At 38.6% G+C, this 23,004-nt stretch overlaps 1 protein-coding gene across 1 annotated transcript; it reads left to right on the top strand.

Moving 5' to 3' along the window:
• Positions 1–7,020: 7,020 nt before the first annotated feature.
• On the top strand, positions 7,021–21,667 carry CLEC6A (C-type lectin domain containing 6A). Its single transcript, XM_040235078.1, has 6 exons — positions 7,021–7,234; positions 8,142–8,234; positions 11,461–11,562; positions 17,325–17,476; positions 19,897–20,012; positions 21,216–21,667. Exons 1-6 carry the CDS (start codon positions 7,222–7,224, stop codon positions 21,358–21,360), a joined length of 621 nt encoding a protein of 206 aa, XP_040091012.1. The 5' UTR covers positions 7,021–7,221; the 3' UTR covers positions 21,361–21,667.
• The last annotated feature ends 1,337 nt before the right edge of the window (positions 21,668–23,004 follow it).

The raw sequence follows: 23,004 nt of genomic DNA, 5'->3' as shown, positions 1-23,004 counted from the left end.
GGATTATTTTCCCTGTGGCATGTGGGATCTTCCCAGACCAGGGATCAAACCTGTGTTCCCTGCATTGGCAGAAAGATTCTTATCCACTGCACCACCAGGGAAGTCCTTAAAATTCTTGATTAAAATTTAGGTAAATATTCTCTGAGGTTAAAAAAAGATAGGTTACAAATGAACTTATTTATGAAAGAAATACAGTCACAGATGTAGAAAACAAAAGTATGGACATTTAGAGGGAAAAGGAGGGTGGGATGAATTGGGAGATTGGGAGTGACATATGCATACTACTAAATATAAAATAGATAATAAGGACCTAGCATACAATACAAGGAACTCTACTCAATGCCCTCTAATGACCTATTTGGGAAAATAATCCAGAAAAGAGTGGATATGTGTATATGTAAAACTGATTCACTTTGCTGTATACCAGAAATTAACACAATGTTCTAAATCAGCTACTCCAATAAAAACTAATTTAAAAAAGAGATAGACTACATCCAGAACTATTTGAACACTGTGTTTATGTATTGGTTTATCTGGCAGATATATTTAAGTCTGTAAGTGAAATATGTCTTAGAATTTTAGCCTCTATATTCATCTTTCTAGTTGCTTTAAAAACAACATATAAACCAAAAAAAGTCTACCAACACTTTAAGCTTTTTTGTCACTTATAAATGGAAGAGGATGCAGAAACTCTGAAATGTCCAGTACTGGGAAAAATACTTTTGTCCTTTGGAATTAAAATTATCAACCTGGATATCTTCTCTGAAGGTGGAAATCTGCTGACACTTGATGGCCCTTTATGGTCTGTTAAGTGTTAATTTTGCTTAGATGATCTTAAGACTGCGACATCAATTAATCAATCTGTCTTTACCAATATAGAAATCATCAATGTTTAATTTATATACAGTAAAAAGCTAACCTTTTCAGAGTACAGTAGAATAATTTTGACAAAGGTGTGCAAACCTGTAGCCACCGTGTCAATCAATATAACGAACCTTTCCATCATTGTGGAATATTTCCTTGTGTCTCTACGCCAGAAAAACAGTGATCTGATTTCTATCAATGGTGGATCATTTGGTAAAGAATTTGTCTGCGATGAGAGAGATCCAGGCTCCTCTGTCCATGAAATTCTCCAGGCAAGAATACTGGAGTGGGTAGTCATTCCCTTCTCCAGGGGATCTTCCTGACTCATGGATCGAACCTGGGTCTCTGACATTACAGACATGGGTTCACAAAGAGTCAGACACAACTGAGTGACTAACACTTTCGTTTTCACACGTATTTGTTTTGCCAGCTCTAAAATTTCATAAAGGAGCAATAATAAAGTGTGCTGTTTTGTTTCTACCTCCCTTTGCTCAGTGTTTGTGATATTCATCCATGTTTTGTATTTTTTTCAGTTCTACATTCAATTTTACTGTTGAGTCGTATTCCATTGTATGTATTATATCATAATGTTATCCTTTCTTCTTTTAAAGACAATGAGTCCTTTCTAGGTTTTAGATATTATGAATAAAGCTGCTATAAACATTCATTTATATGACTTTTGTGGTCATGTGTTTTTGTCTTCGATATGTAACTAGGAATGTAATGTATTAACCATTAAGTTCAGTTCAGTTCAGTTGCTCAGTCGTGTCCAACTCTTTGCCACCTCATGAATCACAGCATGCCAGGCCTCCCTGTCCATCACCAACTCCCAGAGTTCACTCAGGCTCACACCCATTGAGTTGGTGATGCCATCCAGCCATCTCATCCTCTGTTGTCCCCTTCTCCTGCCCCCAATCCCTCCCAGCATCAGAGTCTTTTCCAATGAGTCATCTCTTCGCATGAGGTGGCCAAAGTATTGGAGGTTCAGCTTTAACATCAGTCCTTCCAAAGAACACCCAGGACTGATCTCCTTCAGAATGGACTGGTTGGATCTCCTTGCAGTCCAAGGGACTCTCAAGAGCCTTCTCCAACACCACAGTTCAAAAGCGTCAATTCTTCGGCGCTCAGCTTTCTTCACAGTCCAACTCTCACATCCATACATGACTACTGGAAAAACCATAGCCTTGACTAGACGGAGCTTAGTCGGCAAAGTAATGTCTCTGCTTTTGAATATGCTATCTAGGTTGGTCACAACTTTTCTTCCAAGAAGTAAGCGTCTTTTAATTTCATGGCTGCAGTCACCATCTGCAGTGATTTTGGAGCCCCCCCAAATAAAGTCTGACACTGTTTCCATTGTTTCTCCATCTATTTGCCATGAAGTGATGGGACTAGATGCCATGATCTTAGTTTTCTGAATGTTGAGCTTTAAGCCAACTTTTTCACTCTCCACTTTCACTTTCATCAAGAGGCTTTTTAGTTCCTCTTCACTTTCTGCCATAAGGGTGGTGTCATCTGCATATCTGAGGTTATTGATATTTCTCCCGGCAATCTTGATTCCAGCTTGTGCTTCTTTCAGCCCAGCATTTCTCATGATGTACTCTGCATAGAAGTTAAATAGGCAGTAAAATCCCCTGTGCCCCACCTATTCATTCCTTTTCCACTTTTGCATGACCCTTGGCCACCACTGACCTTTTTATGTTTCTGCAGTTTTGCCTTATTTAGATTGTCATATAGTTGGAATCATATATTATGTGGCATTTTAGATGGGCTTATTTCACCTAACAATATGTATTTAAGATTCTTCCACATCTTTTTGTGGCTTGATAGCTCCTTTCTTTTTATCATGGAAAATTTTCATCATGTGGCTGTACCACAGTTTATCTCAGTTCAGTTCAGTCGCTCAGTCGTGTCCAACTCTTTGCGACCCCATGGACTGCAGCACCCCAGGCTTCTCTGTCCATCACCAACTCCTGGAGTTTACTCAAACTCATGTCCATCGAGTTGGTGATGCCATCCAACCAGCTCATCCTCTGTCATCCCCTTCTCTTTCCACCTTCAATCTTTCCCAGCATCAGGGTCTTTTCCAGTGAGTCAGTTCTTTGAATCAGGTGGCCAAAGTATTGGAGCTTCAGCTTCAGCATCAGTCCTTCCAGTGAATATTCAGGACTGATTTCCTTTAGGATGGACTGGTTGGATCTCCTTGCAGTCCAAGGGACTCTCGAGGGTCTTCTCCAGTGCCACAGTTCAAAACCATAAATTCTTCAGTGCTCAGTTTTCTTTATAGTCTATCTCTCACATCCATGCATGACTACTAAAAGAATCATAGCTTTGACTAGATGGACCTTTGCTGGCAAAGTAACGTCTCTGCTTTTTAATATGCTGTCTAGGTTGGTCATAACTTTTCTTCCAAGGAGCAGGCATCTTTTAATTTCATGGCTGCAGTCACCATCTGCAGTAATTTTGAAGCCCCTCCAAAATAAAGTCTGTGACTGTTTCCATTGTTTCCCCATCTATTTGCCATGAAGTGATGGAACCAGATGCCATGATCTTAGTTTTCTGAATGTTGAGCTTTAAGCCAACTTGTTCACTCTCCTCTTTCACTTTCATCAAGAGGATATTTAGTTCCTTTTTGCTTTCTGCCATAGGGGTGGTGTCATTTGCTTATCTGAGGTTATTGATATTTCTCCTGGCAATATTCATTCCAGCTTGTGCTTCATCCAGCCTGGCATTTCACATGATGTACTCTGCATATAAGTTAAATAAGCAGGGTGACAATATATAGACTTGATGTACTCCTTTCCCAATTTGGAACCAGTCTGTTCCATGTCCACTTCTAACCATTGCTTCTTGACCTGCATACATATTTCTCAGGTTCAGATCAGGTGATCTGGCATTCCCATCTCTTGAAGAATTTTCCACTGTTTGTTGTGATCCATACAGTCAAAGGCTTTGGCATAGTCAATAAAGCAGAAGTATATATTTTTCTGGAACTCTCTTACTTTTCCAATGATCCAACAGATGTTAGATCCAACAGTTTATCTACCTACCTATCAAAGGGCATCATGGTTGTTTCCAGTTTTTGACAACTGTGAATAAAGCTGCTGTAAACATTTATGCAGACTTGGATTTGATCCCTGGGTTGGGAATTCCTCCGGAGAAGGAAATGGCAGCCCACTCCAGTATTCTTGCCTGGGAAATTTCATGGATAGAGGAACCTGGTGGGCTACAGTCCATGGGATCCCTAAAGAGTCAAGTATGGCTCAGGGACTAAACAACAATAACAAAGCATTCATGTGCAAACTTTCGTGTGAACATGCTTTCAGCTCATTTAGGTAAATATCTAAGAGCACAGTTGCTGGATTTTATGTTAAGATTATGCATAGCTTTGTAAGAAACTGCCAGACTGTCTTCCAAAGAGACTACCTCATTTTGCAGACAGTAAAGAATCTGCCTGCATTACAGGCAAATTGACCTGGATTCGATCCCTGGGTTGGGGAAGATCTCCTGTAGAAGGGAATGGCAGGCAACCTGCTCCAATATTCTTGCCCAGAGAATTTCATGGACAGAGGAGCCTGGTGGGCTACACTCCATGGGATCTCAAAAGAGTCAGACGTGACTTAGTGACTAAACAACAACAACCAAAATGCAATTTGCAAGTTGAGTTCAGACCACTGTTATGTCAGTGAATAGACATGATCACTATCCTGAAATGCATGCAGGGGAGTGTTAAAGTGCACGTCTAACAAAGATGTTTATAAGAATGCTAATTGTAAGCTGCTTTGAGAAGTGTTATAGCAACGAATAGAAGTGACACACGTTCTATAATGCATGTAGTTATGTGGGCTTTTCCCATAATATTCCTTAGTTATTCTTTTAACATCTGTGTGGGTCATTCATGATAACTCCTTTTTCACTTCTAATTTTGGTAATTTATGTCTTCTTTCATTCTTTTCTTCATTAACTGGCTAGGAGATTATCAATTTTGTTGATTTTAAAAATAATTTTGTTGATATTTTTAAAGAAAAAACTTTTGGTTTCCTTGTCTTTATTGTTTTGCTGTTTTCAATTTCATTAATTTCTACTCTCACTTTTATTATTTATTTTTCTTCTACTTACTTTGGATTTAATTTTCTCTGTTTTTATAGTTGTCTAAGGTGGAAGCTTAAGTTACTGATTTTAGGTCTTTCATCTTTTCTGATATAGGGCTTCAATGGTATAAAATTTTCCTCTAAGCATTTCCTTTGCTGTAGCCCATAAATTTTGATACATTTCATTTCATTTCATGTAATTAAAATTGTAAAAACTGGGGGGAATTCCCTGGTGATTCAGTGGTTAGGATTCGGCTCTTTCACTGCGGTAGGCCTGGTTTGATTCCTGGTGGGGGAATTAAAACCCTGAAAGCCCTCCCCATGGCTAAAAAAAAATTATTCTCTGACTCTTGTGTCTTTTAGAGGTGTGTTGTTTAATCTCCAAGTATTTTGGGATTTTCCAGTTGTTCTTCTATTACTGACTTTTAGTTTGATACCCCTGTGGGCTGAGAGCAGACATTGTATAATTCCTATTATTTTAAATTTGTTAAGGTGTATTTTATGTACCAGAATGTGGCCTATCTTGGTAGTATTCTATGTGAGTTGGGGACAAATGTGTATTTTTCATTTTGGATAAAATATTCTATGAATGTCAATCAGATCCAATGCTGATTGACAGTGCAGCTTTTAAAATGAGAGTTTTTATTTTTGCTGGATATATACCCAGGAGTGGAATTGCTGGATCATATGGTTCTACTCTTAGTTTTTTAGAGAATCTCCATACTGTTTTCCATAGTGACTGTACCAATTTACATTTCACCAACCGTGCATGCAGTTCCCTTTTCTCTACGTTTGAGGAGAATATTCTTTTTCTGGATGATGAAATGATTTCATCCTTGGGTTTATGTTTCTTCATTTCTGAGGGGAACTGGAAACAGATGGTGACATTTTGTGATCACTTCTCCCATTATGACTTGTTGCATTCCAAACTAACTGGGGGAGGGGAGACTTTTGTGGGTTTTTAATCTTAGTCTCAATGTCTATTTTCATTATTATTGATAACTATCCTGTTACTTAAAAAGTCCTGCTGAGTTGGGACTTCCCTGGTGGTCCAGTGGTTAAGACTCTGAGCTCCCAGTGAGGAGGTATGGCTTTGATTCCTGGTCCGGGAGTAAAGATCCCACATGCTGCATGGCACAGTCGAAAAACAAACAAATCCTGCTCAGTTCAATAGTCATACATCCACGGTAGTTTTGATTTTTGTTTCTTGTATTTGTGGTTGCTCAATTGAGATTGTGGAGATATATGTAATGTTAACAGAAAACTCTACATTCTGGAAACTGTATGTGAGGAGGGATCCCTAAGCCCTTGAGTAATAACAAGAAATTAATAAAGCTCACCCTTGATGTTATACCACTTCAAGCTCTTCCTTACTTAATCAAGGAGATTGTAATATATTAATAAATGTTCTTCAATCTTGGTCTTGATGTAATAAGAATGTTTTATCACGTTTACAGATAGATTCCAGTCTCTTCTACTTTGCATTATATTCCTAAACAATGTCCATGGTTCTTTATGTAATTTATTATATTAACCCTTGTTATCTAAGTCATATCTATTCAATCAGACTTTTGCTCACTTCCTAGGACACTATTAAACACATGGGTTAAGTCTTACATAAAACTCAATGTAAAAATTGGCTTGTTGTTTAGTTGCTAAATGATGTCTGACTCTTTTGCGACCCCATGAGCTGTAGCCTGCCAGGCTCCTCTGCCCATGGGATTTCCCAGGCTAGAATACTGGAGTGAGTTGCCATTTCCTTTTCAAGGGATCTACCTTACCCAGGATTATACCCAAGTCTTCTGCATTGGCAGGCAGATTCTTTACCACTCGGCCACAAGGAAAGCCCCCCCCCGCCCCGCCCCCAAATTGGCTAAGGACCACTGAATTAATTACCTCTTACAAATAATTTTTTTTAAAGATTCCTACTCTGTTCTGAGTAGGAATCAGAGAGAGACACTTTCTGTCAGAAAGTGAACGAATGATGTGAGTATTCTTGCTGAAGTTCCCATGAACAGTTTAGGCTAGGTTTCTCAGTTTCTCTTTCATTTTACCCACTATTTAAAAATCACTGGAATCTATAGTCCAAACCGCGACTTCTTCTTTCAAGGTGCCCTTTATATTGGATGTCTCTTAGTCACATCAGAGTGTTCAGCAGTTCATCTCTGAGCTCTGACTTCTTTGAATGAAGCCAGAGCTCTGGGTAACATCTTCAGAGAGAGAGAGAGAAAGAGGCTCTTGGACCTCCTGAGCACAGGGAGCTCACAGAATGGTGCGGGAAGGTAAGTATTCCTTTTCACCATTCAAGAAAGGAAGGTATAAGTGTGTGATGAAATGATGAGTCATCTGGAAAGACGAGGTAGACAACAGACAAATGGATGGGAAAGAGATTGGACCACATTGTGGAGTCATGGGAGACTCAAAGAATGATTCCTCAGAGGCCAGACTCACTTGAAAGTGGAAGAAACCACACGCCACAGAGGTTTATGAGCAGTAAGAGACAGAAAAGATATTTTGAGAAAGATGGGGAAATCAACAGATGATTATACTATTAAGAAGAAAGAAGAAGGAAATGGAAATTACCTTTGGCTGAGAATGAGTTTTGTCTGGATTGTTTAAGACCTGAGAGCTGCTGCTAAGTTGCTTCAGTCACATCCGACTCTTTGTGACCCCATGGACGGTAGCCCACCAGACTCCTCTGTCCATGGAATTTCCCAGGCAAGAATACCCAAGTGTGTTGCCATTTTTTCTCCAGGGGATCTTCGTGACCCAAGGATTGGACCCGTGTCTTATATCTCCTGCATTGGCAGGCAGGTTCTTCACCACTAGCTCCACCTTTGAGAGCCACTACCTGGTTATTTAATCTTGAGGGTGTTTCTAAGCTCTCTCTCTATTCTTAAAAAGATACTTATTTACTTACTTGGCTGTGTTAGGTCTTAGTTGAGGCATGTGGGTTCAGTTGCCCTACAGCATGTGGGATCTTATCTCTGAGACCAGGGGTGGAACCTGTGTCTCTTGCATTGCAAGGCAGATCCTTAGCCGCTGGATAGCCAGGGGAGTCCCCTAAGTTCTCTTCTTATTTAAGTCTTTTAATTACTCTGAGATTCTTCATCTGATGTCTTCATTGCTCTAAGCTTCTTAGGGTCTCTTGCTTCCTGGAACTCCTGGTAACTACATCTGTCTTGACAGGGAATGCAGAATCCTGCTTCCGGGTGAGGCTCTGGTGTATTGCAATACTTGGCTTAGCCCTCCTCAGTGCATGTTTCATTGTGAGCTGTGTGGGTAAGTTCATCACTGAGGGGCTATGTCCCTTGATCCCTTCCCCATCAAGTTCAGTGTAGACCCTCTAGGCAGTGATCCTCAACCTTTTTGGCACCAGGCACCCACTTTGTGGAAGACAATTTTCCCACAAACTAGGGGTTAGGGTGGGGAATGGTTTCAGGATGATTCAAACACATTACACTTATTGTGAGCTTTATTTCTGTTATTATTATTACATCAGCTCCACCTCAGATCATCAGGCATTAGATCCCAGAGGTGGGGGACCCCTTCCCTAGAGTATGTTCTCCTTCATGCATTAATATGTTAGCTCTTACTTGGAATGCCATGTTTTTTCTTCATTTTCCTCTCCCCCCCTCCTCCCTTTTCTTTGCTTCCTCCATGTTTTGATAACTGGTTCTTCTTCCAGACTTATTTTGCCTGGTTTTACTAGCATTTACCCAATCATGACTTCACCTAGATTGTATGTTGCTTGTCGCCATCCTCGAGGACTCCATCTTCACTCCTGGGTTCACTGTGATCACGTGTCATAAAGCCCTCTAGTGAGAGGACAGCCATAACTGCCTTTATGATCATAATACTTTAGATTAGGGTCTTTGGTTTTCATGTGGGAGTCTTTCCCACTAGGAAAGGAAAAAGTTTTCAAGTGGAATATTGGAACTAGAAGAGAATAAAGTATTTCTTTCCCGTTCCCTTTGCTTCCAGTTAAATAGTTCATTTTGTGACAAGTCTTAAAGGCCTTTTTGCTCTCTAACCCACAATTTAGTTCTCTATTCACTGACAAGGTGGTTAAAAATAGTTATTGAATAATCCGAGGGAGTGAAACTGGCTTCCTATGTCAAATGGGCCATATTTGAAGCTCCTTCTGACATGTAAATCAATCTTATAGTCTTCATTAAAGCACAAAGAATTATCACCACGATTAGAATTTGCTTTACTTTACAGGGTCAAGTGCAAGAGAGAAAGGGGTTTAAGGGTAGGTATTTCAGTAATCAAGAGGAAACAGGTATTCAGAACTCTGAGACATAGGCTAAGAGAGAGGTAGTAACGTTTGACAGTACAGGGTTTCAATAACAGAAGGATGAGAAGGATATGAGTGAAGAATCAAATCAGGACCTGAAAGAGAACAGGTCTTACTCAATGTGCACACCCTGAACATAAAAGTTTATATTCATTTGAGACATTTAAAATGACTCTAAAAGTTTAAAGGCTCCCCTTGGTTGTTATTTATCCTCTATGTTTAAGTGTAGCTACCAGCAGTCAGTATTTTTAAAAAATACTGGAATAAACTGCAAACTCACTTCAGGATTATTAACATGAAGGAGAGATACCATAAGACCCTGCAACCCCACTCCTGGGTATATATCTGGAGCAAAACATGATCCAAAGGATACATGTACTCCAATGTTCATTGCAGCATTGTTTACAATAGCTAAGACATGGAACAACCTAGATGTCCATCAACAGGTGAATGAATAAAAAAGATGTGGTACATGTATACAATGGAATATTACTCAGCCTTTAAAAAATGAAATAATGCCACTTGCAGGAAGATAGGTAGACCTAGATATTGTCATAAGAGTGAAGTAAATCAGACAGAAAAGGAGAAGTATCATATGACATCCCTTATATGTGGAATCTAAACAAAAAAAGATACAAATGAACTTACTTGCAAAACAGAAAAGACTCACAGACTTAGAGAATGAACTTATAGTTGCTGGGTCAGGAGGTGGGGAAAGTATGGAGGAAAGAGATAGTTAGGGGGTTATGGATGGACATGTACATACTGCTATATTTAAAATGGATAACCAACAAGGAACCTACTGTGTAGAACATCGAACTCTGCTCAATGTTATGTGGCAACCTCGATGGGAGGGCAGTTTGGGGGAGAATGGATACATGTATATGTACGGCTGAGTCCCTTTACTGTCCACATGAAACTATCACAATATTGTTAATTGGCTATACACCAATATAAAATAAAGTTAAAAAAATTTGAAGAGAAGCAGATAGCCAGTGAATGCAGTGTCTATTTATTATTGTGATCATCACAGCTCTAGGTGATTAACTGGTATAGAAAACAGAATCTCAACTAATGAGAACATACTGTATAATAGCACAGGGAACCCTATTTAATGCTCAGGAGTGACTTGAATGGGAAGAAAGGCCAAAAGGGAGAGGATATATGTAGATGTATGGCTCATTCACTTGGCTGGACAGTAGACTAATACAATATTGTAAAGCAACCATACTCTTATAAAAATTAATGAAAAAACAAAACAAAACAGAATCTCTGTCCTAGACCATAAGTAAAAGTAAATAAAGTCACTCAGTTGTGTCCGACTCTTTGTGACCCCGTGGACTGCAGCCCACCAGGCTCCTCAGTCCATGGGATTCGCCAGGCAAGAATACTGGAGTGGGTTGCCATTTCCTTCTCCAGGGGATCTTTCCGACCCAGGGATCGAACCCGGGTCTCCCGCATTGGAGGCAGACGCTTTAACCTCTGAGCCACCAGGGAAGCCCTAGAACATAGAGCTTAAATTTTAACGGGGGAAAGAGTAAAAAATAAGTGTGTAGGCATAAAAACAAACATGATAATGCATACAAGCAAGCATTAAACAGTTTTTTTTTTCAATTGGAGTATAAATGGCAACCTACTCCAGTATTCTTGCCTGGATAATTCCATGGACAGAGGAGCCTGGTGGGCTATAGTCCAGGGGGTCTCAAAGAGTTGGACACGACTGAGTGACTAACACACAACACATAATTGCATTAGTTTCTGCTGTGCAACAGTGTGAATCAGCCATATGGATACATATATCCTCTCCCTCTTATGCCTCTCTTCCACGCCCCCATCCCACCCCTCCAGGTCGTCACAAAGCACCCAGCTGAGCTCCCTGTGCTATATAGCAGCTTCTCACTAGCTATCCATTTTACACATGGTAGTGTAGATAAGTCAATGCTACTCTCTCAATTCGTCCCACCCTCTCCTTCTCACCGTGTGTCCACAAGTCATTCTCTATGTCCAGGTCTCTGTTCCTGCCCTGCAAATAGGTTCATCAGTACATTTTCCCTAGATTCCATATACAATCAGCATAGCCTTTATTAAGCTGGCTTAGAAAGAAGAGAGTGGCAGCAGTTACAGGTAAGCCAGCGTGGCACAGATTTAGAGCATAAGGCTCAATAGTGAAAGAACGGAAGGATACTAATCCTTCTTCTCCTTTTACAGTGACTTATTATTTTACATATGGCAACACTGGCAAAAGGCTGTCTGAACTGCACACACATCATTCAAATCTAACCTGCTTCAGTGAAGGGACAAGGGTGACAGGTAAGGTGTTGCAATGTTTAACTAGACTACCCCTTTTCTCAGAGAGAGGTCAGGGTTGAGTTCAAGATTGGTTTATTCTATTAAAAAAAAATAAATTTGCTGCAGGCTTCCCTGGTTGCTCAGATGGTAAAGAATCTGGTGAAATGTGGGAGACCTGGGTTCAATCCCTGGGTTGGGAAGGATCCCCTGGAAGAGAGCATGGCAACCCACTCCAATATTCTTGCCTGGAGAATCCCCATGGACAGAGGCTTCTGGTGGGCTACAGTTCATGGGGTTGCAAGGAGTCAGCCATGACTGAGCGATTAAGCCCAGCACAGCACGCAAAGTTGCTGCATGGATATAATTAATGTATATCTAAAGTTCATTGTTCATATCAGGTTCTAGACTTGCCTTCTAAAAATGCCTCCTCCAGCCTTGTTGACCTCAATATGTGCTACCAACATACCCTCGTAATTTGCTGAAGCCCACCCTGGAAATTATTCCTAACGGTTCTTATTTCACATTACCCTCACCCTCTACCAAATGGATAAAATCTTTTTGATGTCTAAAATGCCCAATTAATAGTGCCCATATTGAGGCTCAGGGGAGTTCAGTGGTTAAAAAGTCTCCCTACCAAGCAGTAGATGTGGGTTTGATCCCTGATCTGGGAAGATCTCACATGCTGTGAAGCAACTAAGCTCCTGCACTACAACTATTGAGCCTGTGCTCTAGAGCTCAGGAGTGGCAACTGCTGAGCCCACATGCCACAGCTACTGAGGCCTGTGTGCCCTAGAGCCTGCGCTTGGCAACAAGAGAAGCCGCTGCAACGAGAGGCATATGCACTGCAGATAGAGAGTAGCCTCCGCTCGTCACAACTAGAGAAAAGCCCACACACAGCAAAAAAAGACCCAGCACAGCCAAAAATAAATGAATAAAAATAATGCCCATATCCATTCCAAGAATCAGTTTTATTACAGTCAACTTGGATCTCAGAACATGGCTCAGGATGGCGTTACCACATCCTTTCCAGATCCTTGGACAGTGATACCATAGAAATGAATATTGATTCCACAAGAGTCTTAGGCAGGCAAAGCTTTTTATTAAAGTAGACAGCTTGTACACAAGAGGGAAGGCAGGGAGAAAAATGCCAGGTCCCCAAGTAGTAGGGGGTGAGTTGCTTTTGTAACAATAAGGAGAGTTTGTCCCATGATCACTGATAATTTCCAACAATTGTCAAACATTAAAAAAAATATTTTAGCATTTTGGCTGTGCTGATTATTCATTGAGGCACATAAGCTCTAAACAGCACAGGGTCTGTGATTTCAGCACCACATAGTTACCAAGAATCTTCCTGTAATGCAGGAGACACTGGAGACATGGTTCGATCCCTGGGGCAGGGGGTTGGGGGCGAAGATCCCCTGGAGGAGGAAATGGCAACCCACTCGAATATTCTTGCCTGAAAAATCCCAAGGACAGAGGAATGTGGGGTCGTCAGTCCATGGGGTCGCAAGAGTTAGACACAACTGAGCGGCTAAGCACAGCATATGTGGGATCTTAGTTTCCTAATGAGGGGTTAAACCCAAGTCCCCTGCATTGTAAGGAGAATTCTTAACCACTGGCCCACCAGGAAAGTCCATCAAACTTTTAAAATCAGTGGCAGATAGGTCCATGGTGGCTGTCAGGAACAGAAAGAGCTTGTGTGAGGGAAAAGGAATGCATGACAATTTTCTGCAAGAAAGCACAGAAACAGATAAGGTTAAAATATTTAGTGGCAACTAGGTATACTCGTTAGTGCAGCAGAGATAAAGTCAATCTTTTATTCCTGCAAGTGTGTTTTTGTTTTGTTGCTTTTTTTCACCCCTGTCTCTGAAACTCAAGCTCCTATTTAGCTTCCAAGGGCTGTTTTGTGCAAGGCTGTTCCCCGGTCCTTTCAAAATGGCTGTATTGCTATCTTCCTGTCTCAGTGAGACTGCCCCTACTCTAAACAATAACCCTGGTAACTTAGGTATGGAGAATTGAAAGTAAGTGAAAGTGTTAGTTGCTCAGTCGTGTACTGTAGCCCACCAGGCTTCTCTGTCCATGGGATTCTCCAGGCAAGAATACTGGAGTGGGTAGCCATTCCTTTCTCCAGGGGATCTTCCCAACCCAGGGGTCAAACCCAGGTCTCCCAATCACATTGCAGGTGGATTCTTTACCAGCTGAAAATCTTTACCATCTGAGCCACAGAGAGAATTGGTTGAGTTCAATTCAGAATCAACACTGGTCTGACTCACAAAAGCCCAAGAAAGGCAAAGGGCATGTTTGCAGTGGTCATTATGACTTGACTCCTTCCAAGTAATGAGACCCAAATAGACATTAAACTCCTGCTATTTCAGGAACTAAATATTTCCTCCTCTGCTTTTATGAAGAAACTTATGAAAGGTAATGAGAGGGCAGAGGTTTCTTTATATTTCTGTGAGATGTTGAAAATTCCCCCATTTTTTGGGTATTTGGCAAGAATGTAGTGCATGGGGGTGTTGAGGAGTAATTTTCCTTACTCTCCCTGACCTATGGTTTTGTTGTCACATTGAGTTTTATTTTTCGTCAAACAGCTGTAGAGCTGGCCCTTCTGGGGAGGAAAACATAAGTCTATCAGGATTGTCTTTCTCCTGACTTCTGGAGACACTCCAACAATAACTACTGAAATTTTAAAGAATACTTTTCTGGAAGCCTTTGTCTTCAGAATACTCTGAATTGAACAAAACAGATGGATATTAATTAAATTAACTCCACATTCATCTGACATAAGAGACTTCAAATTCACTCTCTAAATCTATCCAACTTAATGTTATGGCCACTCAGGATGTTCAACACAACCAATTTAAGTTACAGATAAGCTTATGGGATGAAATTATGTTGTGTAATACCACATTATCAAATAAAAATGCCCAATTTTTAAACAATAACTTTTCAAATTATTACAACAATGAAAAGGAAAAATGAAAGTTCAAGCACAAAATTACCATTTGATTGAAGTTAAAACCTAATTGAAATCCATATTGTATCTTTCCCATTTTTTCCCCCACCCAGTCCTGGTGTTGAAATGTTCAGAGGCATGGGTAAAGTCAGAGTTTTTTCAGTGGACCTGTGCTCTGCCTAGGCCTGTCCTCTTTTGTCTTTTCTTTTTTTTAAAAAGACTTATTTATTTTATTTTTCGACTGTGGTGGGTCTTCGTTGCTGCATGTGGGCTTTCTCTAGTTGCATCGCATGGGCTCCTCACTGCGGTGGCTTCTTTTGCTGTGCAGTGCAGTCTCTTGGCGTGCAGGCTTCAGTATTAATAGTTACAGCACACAGGCTCAGTAGTTGTGGCACATAAACTTAGTGGTTCCACGGCATGTGCAGTCTTCCTGGACCAGGGATCAGACCGGTGTCCTTTCCATTGCAAGGCAATCTTAATGACTGGACCCACCAGGGAAGCCCGACCTGTCACATTTAAACTGTTCTGCTTGCCAAGCCCCTAAAAGTATTTTGAAAAGCAGTTATTATATCTAGAGGGGTAATATATTTATATTCTGTGGAACACTGGGCTTTAAATATAATGAATTTCTTGTGTTCAAAACATCACAAATGTACTTTAAATATTGATAAGTTACTACTAATAAAACAAAATCCTATTGGAAGTTAGATGAATAGGAATTGAAAAATGCAATCAGACAGTATCTACTTGGTTAACATTATTACTAGAATGGGAGAGAATTCAACATCAATTCTACTCCTGTTTTTCACTTTAGCAACACAAACTTCAGATAAGCCTTACTTACCTAAATAAGTAGATAGGCATAGAATGTGCTTTGTTAGGATGTCAGTCAATTTTTTGAAAACTTTCAGAGTTATTTGCCAGAAATCATACAGTGTTCTAGTTCTAGTGGTGGTCTGCTGAGAATTTGATAAGGTTATTTTTCAATGCTGTTGGGTGTTAAGAATAATAAATGGAATAATTTGCAAAGTCTTGCTATTTTTCAGTCAGTAGTCATTTGCTTTCTCAATTTCTAGAAAGTACACCAAAAATGTTTAAGAAGTCTTGTCAAATGACTATTAATTACATGGTAACCCACTCCAGTACTCTTGCCTGAAAAATCCCATGGATGGAGGAGCCTGGTAGGCTGCAGTCCATGGGGTCTCGAAGAGTCCGACATGACTGAACGACTTCACTTTCACTTTTCACTTTCATGCATTGGAGAAGGAAATGGCAACCCACTCCAGTGTTCTTGCCTGGAGAATCCCAGGGAGGGCGGAGCCTGATGGGCTGCCCTCTATGGGGTCGCACAGAGTCGGACACGACTGAAGTGACTTAGCAGCAGCAGTTCAATACTTACAAAGCATTTTAATCAGTCCATTATTCTCAGAACAGTTAGGAAATTGAAGTATATTAAAATCAATATGCCTTTTTGACAAATTCTACTCATCACAGTTTTCAGTATTTTTGTCAACCTTGGAACTGGAGATTTGTATTTAACATGTGAAAAAAGTTTGCAATGTATAATTAATTGGTAAAACCAATCCCTACTAACAAAACAGTCAGTCAAATTAGACTTAAAATTAAAATAATCTGTTAAGGCACATTTTGAGAAGTCTTATGAAAAGACAATTTTTAATAGTGATCAGAATATATAATTAAGATAGATTTCTAAAGGGGGCCAATATTAAAATGATATTCATGTAGTCTATTTTATTCATTTTATAATATTATAAAATGAATTATAAGCCTTTAAATGTTTCCTCATTACTTAATATATAATAATTTGACCATAATTAAAAAAAAACACAAATAGAATAGAGCTACATATAACAATATGGATGAATTTTAGCATTATGGAATGAGGAATTAAGTCCAAGAAGACTACATATAATACCTTTAAGAAAGTTCAAAACCCAACAAAATTATATTATTTAGATATACATATACATGGGCTAAAGTTTTATATATATATACACACATATAAAAGACATCAGTGGATAGTTTTACAGTTAGTTGCAGATATTTTAATCTAAGGAGAGTGACAAACTGGTGCTTTGAAGGAGAAAGGGGAGAACTATTTGTTTATAGTCTTAAGTGCTTGATACTGTGTAAAAGTTAGTACTAGGTAATATTTATGAGCAATTATTACATCTTAAGAATTCTTTAAAGTGCTTTGTATATATTATGTGATTAACTCTCACCTTGAGTTTGGTATTGTTATTTCTGTTTTAAGGATTAAAAAAATGAGGTGCAAGGAGGTTATGGAATTTGCTCAAGGCCATATATAATAAATGGTAGAGACAGAATTCTAATGATAAATAATTATAATTCCCACAATCATCCTGAGAATAATTATCATTATTAAAATGTTAAAAATTTGAGGCTCTGTGGCTTGCCCAAGATTATTAAGCAGAACTGGAATTCCAGACTCACTTATGTTGATCATTTGAAACTCTGAAAGAATTTGGTGCTTCTAATGTATAAAGAATATGAAGAATAGGAAAAAGAATATTGATAGTGACTTTTTTTGGCAAAAAAAAATGCAGAAAAATTTTGTGGGCAAACCATAGTAAATATTGAGGGCTTAATGTTGAATAATGTTTATTTACAAGTAATTCTATGGCGTCAAATTATATAATTAAGGTAACTGAAAGAAAATACATGAATTAAGAAACCTATCTTTGAAAAAGGACTACAGATCATCAGAATTTTATATGTATAGAACATGCCCCTTTAAGCTTATTAGTCTCATCTTAGACTCACCCTTTCCTTTCATGCAACGCAGAAAAGATTTGGGGATGTTGCCCAGGTACCTGGAAGCCGTTCGGTTCCAGCTGCTACTTTATTTCTTCTGAAGAGAATTTCTGGGCTAAGAGTGAGCAGAACTGTGTTGGGATGGGAGCTCATTTGGTGGTGATCAACACAGAAACAGAGCAGGTACTTTGGTTTTCTTTATTTTTCATTAAAATTGTTAAAAAACTGAGGAAAGAGAATAACAAAACTTACCACCTTAACTCTTTTTAAGTGTACAGTTTAGTAGTGCTGACTATATTCACATTATTGTATTTGTAATGTCTTATTGTTGTTCAGTCGCTCAGTCATGTCTCACTTTTTGCGACCCCATGGACTGCAGCACGCCAGGCTTCCCTGTCTTTCACCATCTCCTGGAGCTTGCTCAAACTCACGTCCAATGAGTCAGTGATGCCATCCAACCATCTCATCCTCTGTCACCCCCTTCTCCAGCCTTCGATCTTTCCCAGCACCAGAGTCCTTTCTTAGAAGAGTCAGCTCTTCGCATCAGGTGGCCAAAGTATTAGAGCTAATGTCTCATGGGAAAACCCAAATGAACTTTTTGACTAACTCAATAACAAGATTTAACAACTTTTTCATCTTGCCAAACTGAACTCTATACCCAATGGACCGTGACAACCCATTTCCCCCTCTCTCCAGTCCCTGGAAACCACCCTTTTAATTTCTGTATTTATGAGTTTGACAATTAATACTTATAGATACCTCATACAAGTCACATCATATAGTGTTTTGTATTTTTGTGACTGCCTTATTTCACTTAGTATACTATCTTCAAAATTTACCCATTTGTAGCATGTGACAGGATTTTCCTCCTTTGTAAGCCTGAATAATATTCCACTCTATGTATAAAGCATGTATCACTTACCCATTCACACGTTTATGGACGTCTGGGAAGCTCTACCACCTGGCTGTCCTGAACAATGCTGCAATATACACAGATGATCTTTGAAATTTTGCTTTCAATTATCTGCATATATATTTGGAAGTGGGTTTGCTGGATCATATAGTAATCCTAATTTGAATTTCCGAGGAACCACTATTCTGTTTTATATAGTGGCTACACTATTTATAGTCCCACAAAGACTACACAAAGTTTCCAATTTCTCCATTTTATTGACAACACATTATTTTCTTTGTCTTTATTCCAGTCGTGGCCATCCTAATGGGTGTGAAATTATATTTTACTGTGACTTGATTTTCTTTTCTTTAATGATTAGCAGTATCAAGCATCTTTTCATATATTTGTTGATCATTTGCATGCCTTCTTTGGAGAAATGTGTATTCAAGTACTCTCCCTATTCTAAAAATTGAGATGTCTGTGGGGTTTTTTGTTGAGCTATAGGAGTTTTATATATTCTAGGTATCAATTCCTTATCAGATATATGATTTTCGAATATTTTCCTCCATTTCACAGGTTGCCTTTACACTCTGTTGATTATCTCCTTTGATGCTCATAAGTTTTAGAGTTTGATGTAGTTGTTAGTTTATTTTTTCTGTTGCCTGTGATTTTGGTATCATAGCTAAAAAAATTGCCAAATCCAGTGTCATAGAACATTTCTGTTGTGTTTTCTTTCACAGTTTTTATAGTTATGGGTCTTATATTTAGGTCTTCCATTTTGAATTCTTTTTTTTAATGCAGTGTAAGGTAATGGTCCAAATTCATTTTTTGCTACCCCTGCTCCGTTTTAGCTTCATTTGTGTGGAATATCTTTTTCCATTTGTTCACTTTCAGTCTGTGTGTGTCCTTAAGACTGAAGTGAGTCTCACTGGAGTTTGTTTTTCTAATCCAGTTAACTACTCTATGGTCTATTGCTTCTTGTAGATAATCTCTGTAATTTTAATTATCATCTCATCTGTGGGTTACCAATCTGGGTGTATGGATCCTGACTCCTCTGTGTCTCTGACCCATCTACCAGTCAGTTTGTTGTTAAGTTGCAGAAGATCTTTCAACTAGCCTGCGGGTCATTCTCATTGCCAGTTGCTTTATAAATAGTTGTAATCCTGGTGTGCTGTGAAAGGAGGGAACTCGGGGTCTTTCTACTCTCCATCTTGGCTCCTCTTGGTCAAAACTAATAATAATTTCAGAAATTAATCACACACTACAGTTAAAATTTAGTTAGAACTCCTTTATGTGTAACTTTTGCAAATATTGAAATCTATTTCCTAGAGAAGTACTGCTTAGGAAAGTAGACAAACAAATTTGAATTTTGATGACCCAAATGTAATTTTACTGATAAACAATGATAAATAAGATGACACACACACATTTGTAAAATTTATTAAACATTTAAAGCACAGAAACTGATCTGTACATTGAAAAAGAATTGTCTCTTGGTGAAGAAGAGAATAAATCGTCTGAGATGGGAACTCATAGATCAGAGCTTTCTTCCTTCTGGGATAGTGTTGGTGTTTTTAGCCGTCACTCTTGTTCAGCACTGTCATGACACTGTTCCTCATACCTGCATTTTCTTTTCTCCAGAGCTAGAGATAACCCTTACTTGATCCAATCTGGAAATTTCAGCCTGTGACTCTTTTTCTTCACATAGGATTTCATTATCCAGCAGCTGAATAAAACATTTTCTTATTTTCTGGGACTCTCAGACCCACAAGGGAATGGCAACTGGCAATGGATTGATCAGACTCCTTACAAGGAAAATGTCAGGTGAGTGCAGACTCAGATTAATGAACCCTAGTGCCTTGTTTACCCAAAATAATTAGAGAAATTTTGTTAGCAGCAACTATTAATGCTAATACAAATGGCTATAACTTTGAAAACAAGAGTCTAACAATCATTAAGTTCTTACTAAGTGCATGCATTATCTTACCTAAATTTCATAAAAACTTCTTTTTCAGAGCTCGTTTTACTGATAAGAAATAGAATAAATTGCCCAAGTTCAATAAATTAGTAAGATGAGAAAGTAGTCTCAACTCTATTTAAGTCCAAAGATGGTGTTCTTAACTGTTACTTTTGCTGCTCCTAAACAATTCAGTTAAGTATTTCTCCAAATTAATAAGACTTAAATGTCTGAAGCAGTATTATGTTCAAATTCTAATAGGAAAATTATATAATAATACTATTTGTTTGTGGCTTTAAAAAACCCTGAATTTAATTATACATTATTATACAATCTTGTGAGCTATTTGGGGAACTTGTGGTGATTCCTATCTTTGTAGATGAAGAATTTAATTACTTCCTTAAAGTCAAATGAGTCAGCAGCAGTACCAGGTCTTTTAATTAAAAAAATAATGTCCTGTCCCTTCTGTCCCAGCCTACCACAGTTTGTATCCCAGACTCAAGCATTCTGATACTCACTTTGTGTAGCTCCATGAGAACAGAGAGATTTAGGAATATGATAAGAGTGCATAAGTGAGAGAGGTCAGGATAAGTGCTCTGTGTAGGAGAGGAAGTGAAGATCAGATTTTAAAACATTAAATCTTGCCTTGTTTCATAAAAACTTATTTTCCAGGAGAATTTTAGATTAGCAAGAGCAAAAGTATGTATCTGCACATGTGGTTTTATTTTTAAGACTTTTTTTTTGATGTGGACCATTTAAAAAGTCTTTATTGAATTTGTTACAATACTGCTTATGTTTTGGTTTTTTGGTCTCAAGGCATGTGGGATCTTAGCTCCTTGACCAGGGATCGAACCTGTGCCCTCTACACTGGGAGGCAAAGTATTAACCACTGAACCATCAGGGAAGCCACCTGCATGTGAGGTTTTTGAGGATGGCTATACGAAGAAAAGGAGTCATCATTGGGGATGTTCCTTCATCCTGAACCCCAATTTTTTCAACCCTAACCCTAAGTACTTTCTAATCAATCACTCACCATTCACTGAAGTGTTTTTACCTTTGTTTCTCCTCAGATTTTGGCACCAAAATGAACCCAACTTTTCTGCAGAGGAATGTGCCTCAGTTGTTTTCTGGGGTGGGAGAGGATGGGGCTGGAACGATGTTTTCTGTGATTCTAAAAGGAAATCAATATGTGAGATGAAGAAGATTTACCTATGAGTGGAACTTTGTTCACTAACATCTTTAAAATTTAGACCCATTGTAAAATTATAATTTCCTTTGTAACTTACGATAATTCTCATCATATCAGGTCATGGGTATATTCCAATGCCTTTCTCTCTTCAGTTCGTCCTCTTCTATTAACCTCTTTTCCACTAATCTTAGGATGAGCTTTCCTTAATTTTTTTTTTTTTAGTTTAGTTTGTTATTCATTCTTTTCTTCTCTTTTTTCATACTTCTTTTCAACATTCCTTGTTCCAGATATTGTACTATTTTGTCTATTAAAAGCCTTTGTTGTTGTTTAGTTGCTAAATTGTGTCTGGCTCTTTTGTGACCCCATTGACTGTAGCCTGCCAGGCTCCTTTATCCATGGGATTTCCCAGGCAAGGATACAGAGTGGGTTGCCATTTCCTTCTCCAGGGGATCTTCCAGATCTAGGATTGAACCCGTATCTTTTTTTTTTTTTTAACAGTAAGACTTTAACTTTATGTTTTTTAAAAAGTCTAAATGGATACTTTTATTTTATTTAAAAAAATTTTTTATTTTTACTTTATTTTACTTTACAATACTGTATTGGTTTTGCCATACATTGACATGAATCCACCACGGGTGTACATGCGTTCCCAAACATGAACCCCCCTCCCACTGCCCTCCCCATAACATCTCTCTGTGAACCCGTATCTTTTGCACTGGCAGGCAGATTCTTTATGAACTTGTGTTTATCAAAACCCTTTATAGTGTTTTTAAATTAAAAATTTTTGAAAACTGAGCTGGGAGAAGATATTTCAATTACTTTTAAGGAGCACAGTATTAATACCAAGAACCCTAAACAACTGTCATGAAATAATTAGAAAGGTAAAAATTGGGAAAAATAAGTAAAAAACACTTCATGGAAGAGGAAGTACATAACCTAATAAGCTGTATGTTTAGAGATGCTCAGCTTTACTCATAACTTGGGAACTGCAAGTCAAGATCATAGTACTATAATATTTCATACCCATTTTAATGGCAAAAATGAATAAACAGGTAATACCAAGTGTTGGAGATGTAGATAAATGAGATCTCTTACAATTTACTGATTTGAATTTATATTGGTAAAACCACATTGGGAAGTACATATATCTACATTTTTCATTTATAAATATCATCCAGCAAATGCTGTATTAAGAGAAATCTAGGGTCTATGAAATGTGGTTATTAAAATGAAGAGTTGTTCATGGGGATAACTTTAATCAGTGTGTGCCTGCTTAGTCACAAAGTCATGTCTGATGTGTGCCTCCATGGACTGTAGCCCGCCAGGTTCCACTGTCCAGGGGATTTTCCAGGCAAGAATACTGGATGAGTTGCCATTGCCTTCTCTAGGGGGTCTTCTGACCCAGGGATCAAACCCACGTCTCTTACATTGGCAGACACGTTCTTTACCTCTGAGCCACCAACTTTAATCAGTATGCTTGCATTGTTTAGGCACATATATAGTAAAAGTGAAAACAAATCAAGGGTTTGATAATCGAAGCTCAATATTTGACATTTGCATGGTAGGCAGGAGGCAGGATTGGCAGGAGCACATAGACATGTTATAAAGTTCTAGCTTTTATATTGGCTAATGATATTCATATAATAAACACCAAACACAACAAAAGAAAA

This window comes from Oryx dammah, unplaced genomic scaffold (assembly GCF_014754425.2).
Source record: "Oryx dammah isolate SB20612 unplaced genomic scaffold, SCBI_Odam_1.1 HiC_scaffold_29, whole genome shotgun sequence".
Taxonomy (NCBI): domain Eukaryota; kingdom Metazoa; phylum Chordata; class Mammalia; order Artiodactyla; family Bovidae; genus Oryx; species Oryx dammah.
Note: the sequence above shows the minus strand (reverse complement) of the source record. Positions and strands in the feature narration are given on the sequence as shown.

Excerpts from the sequence above, each read along its gene's own strand:
- CLEC6A (XM_040235078.1), top strand. Across the intron at positions 11,563-17,324 it reads TGAAGGGACAAGGGTGACAG|AAAAGATTTGGGGATGTTGC; the intron begins GTAAGGTGTTGC and ends CATGCAACGCAG. Across the intron at positions 20,013-21,215 it reads CCTTACAAGGAAAATGTCAG|ATTTTGGCACCAAAATGAAC; the intron begins GTGAGTGCAGAC and ends GTTTCTCCTCAG.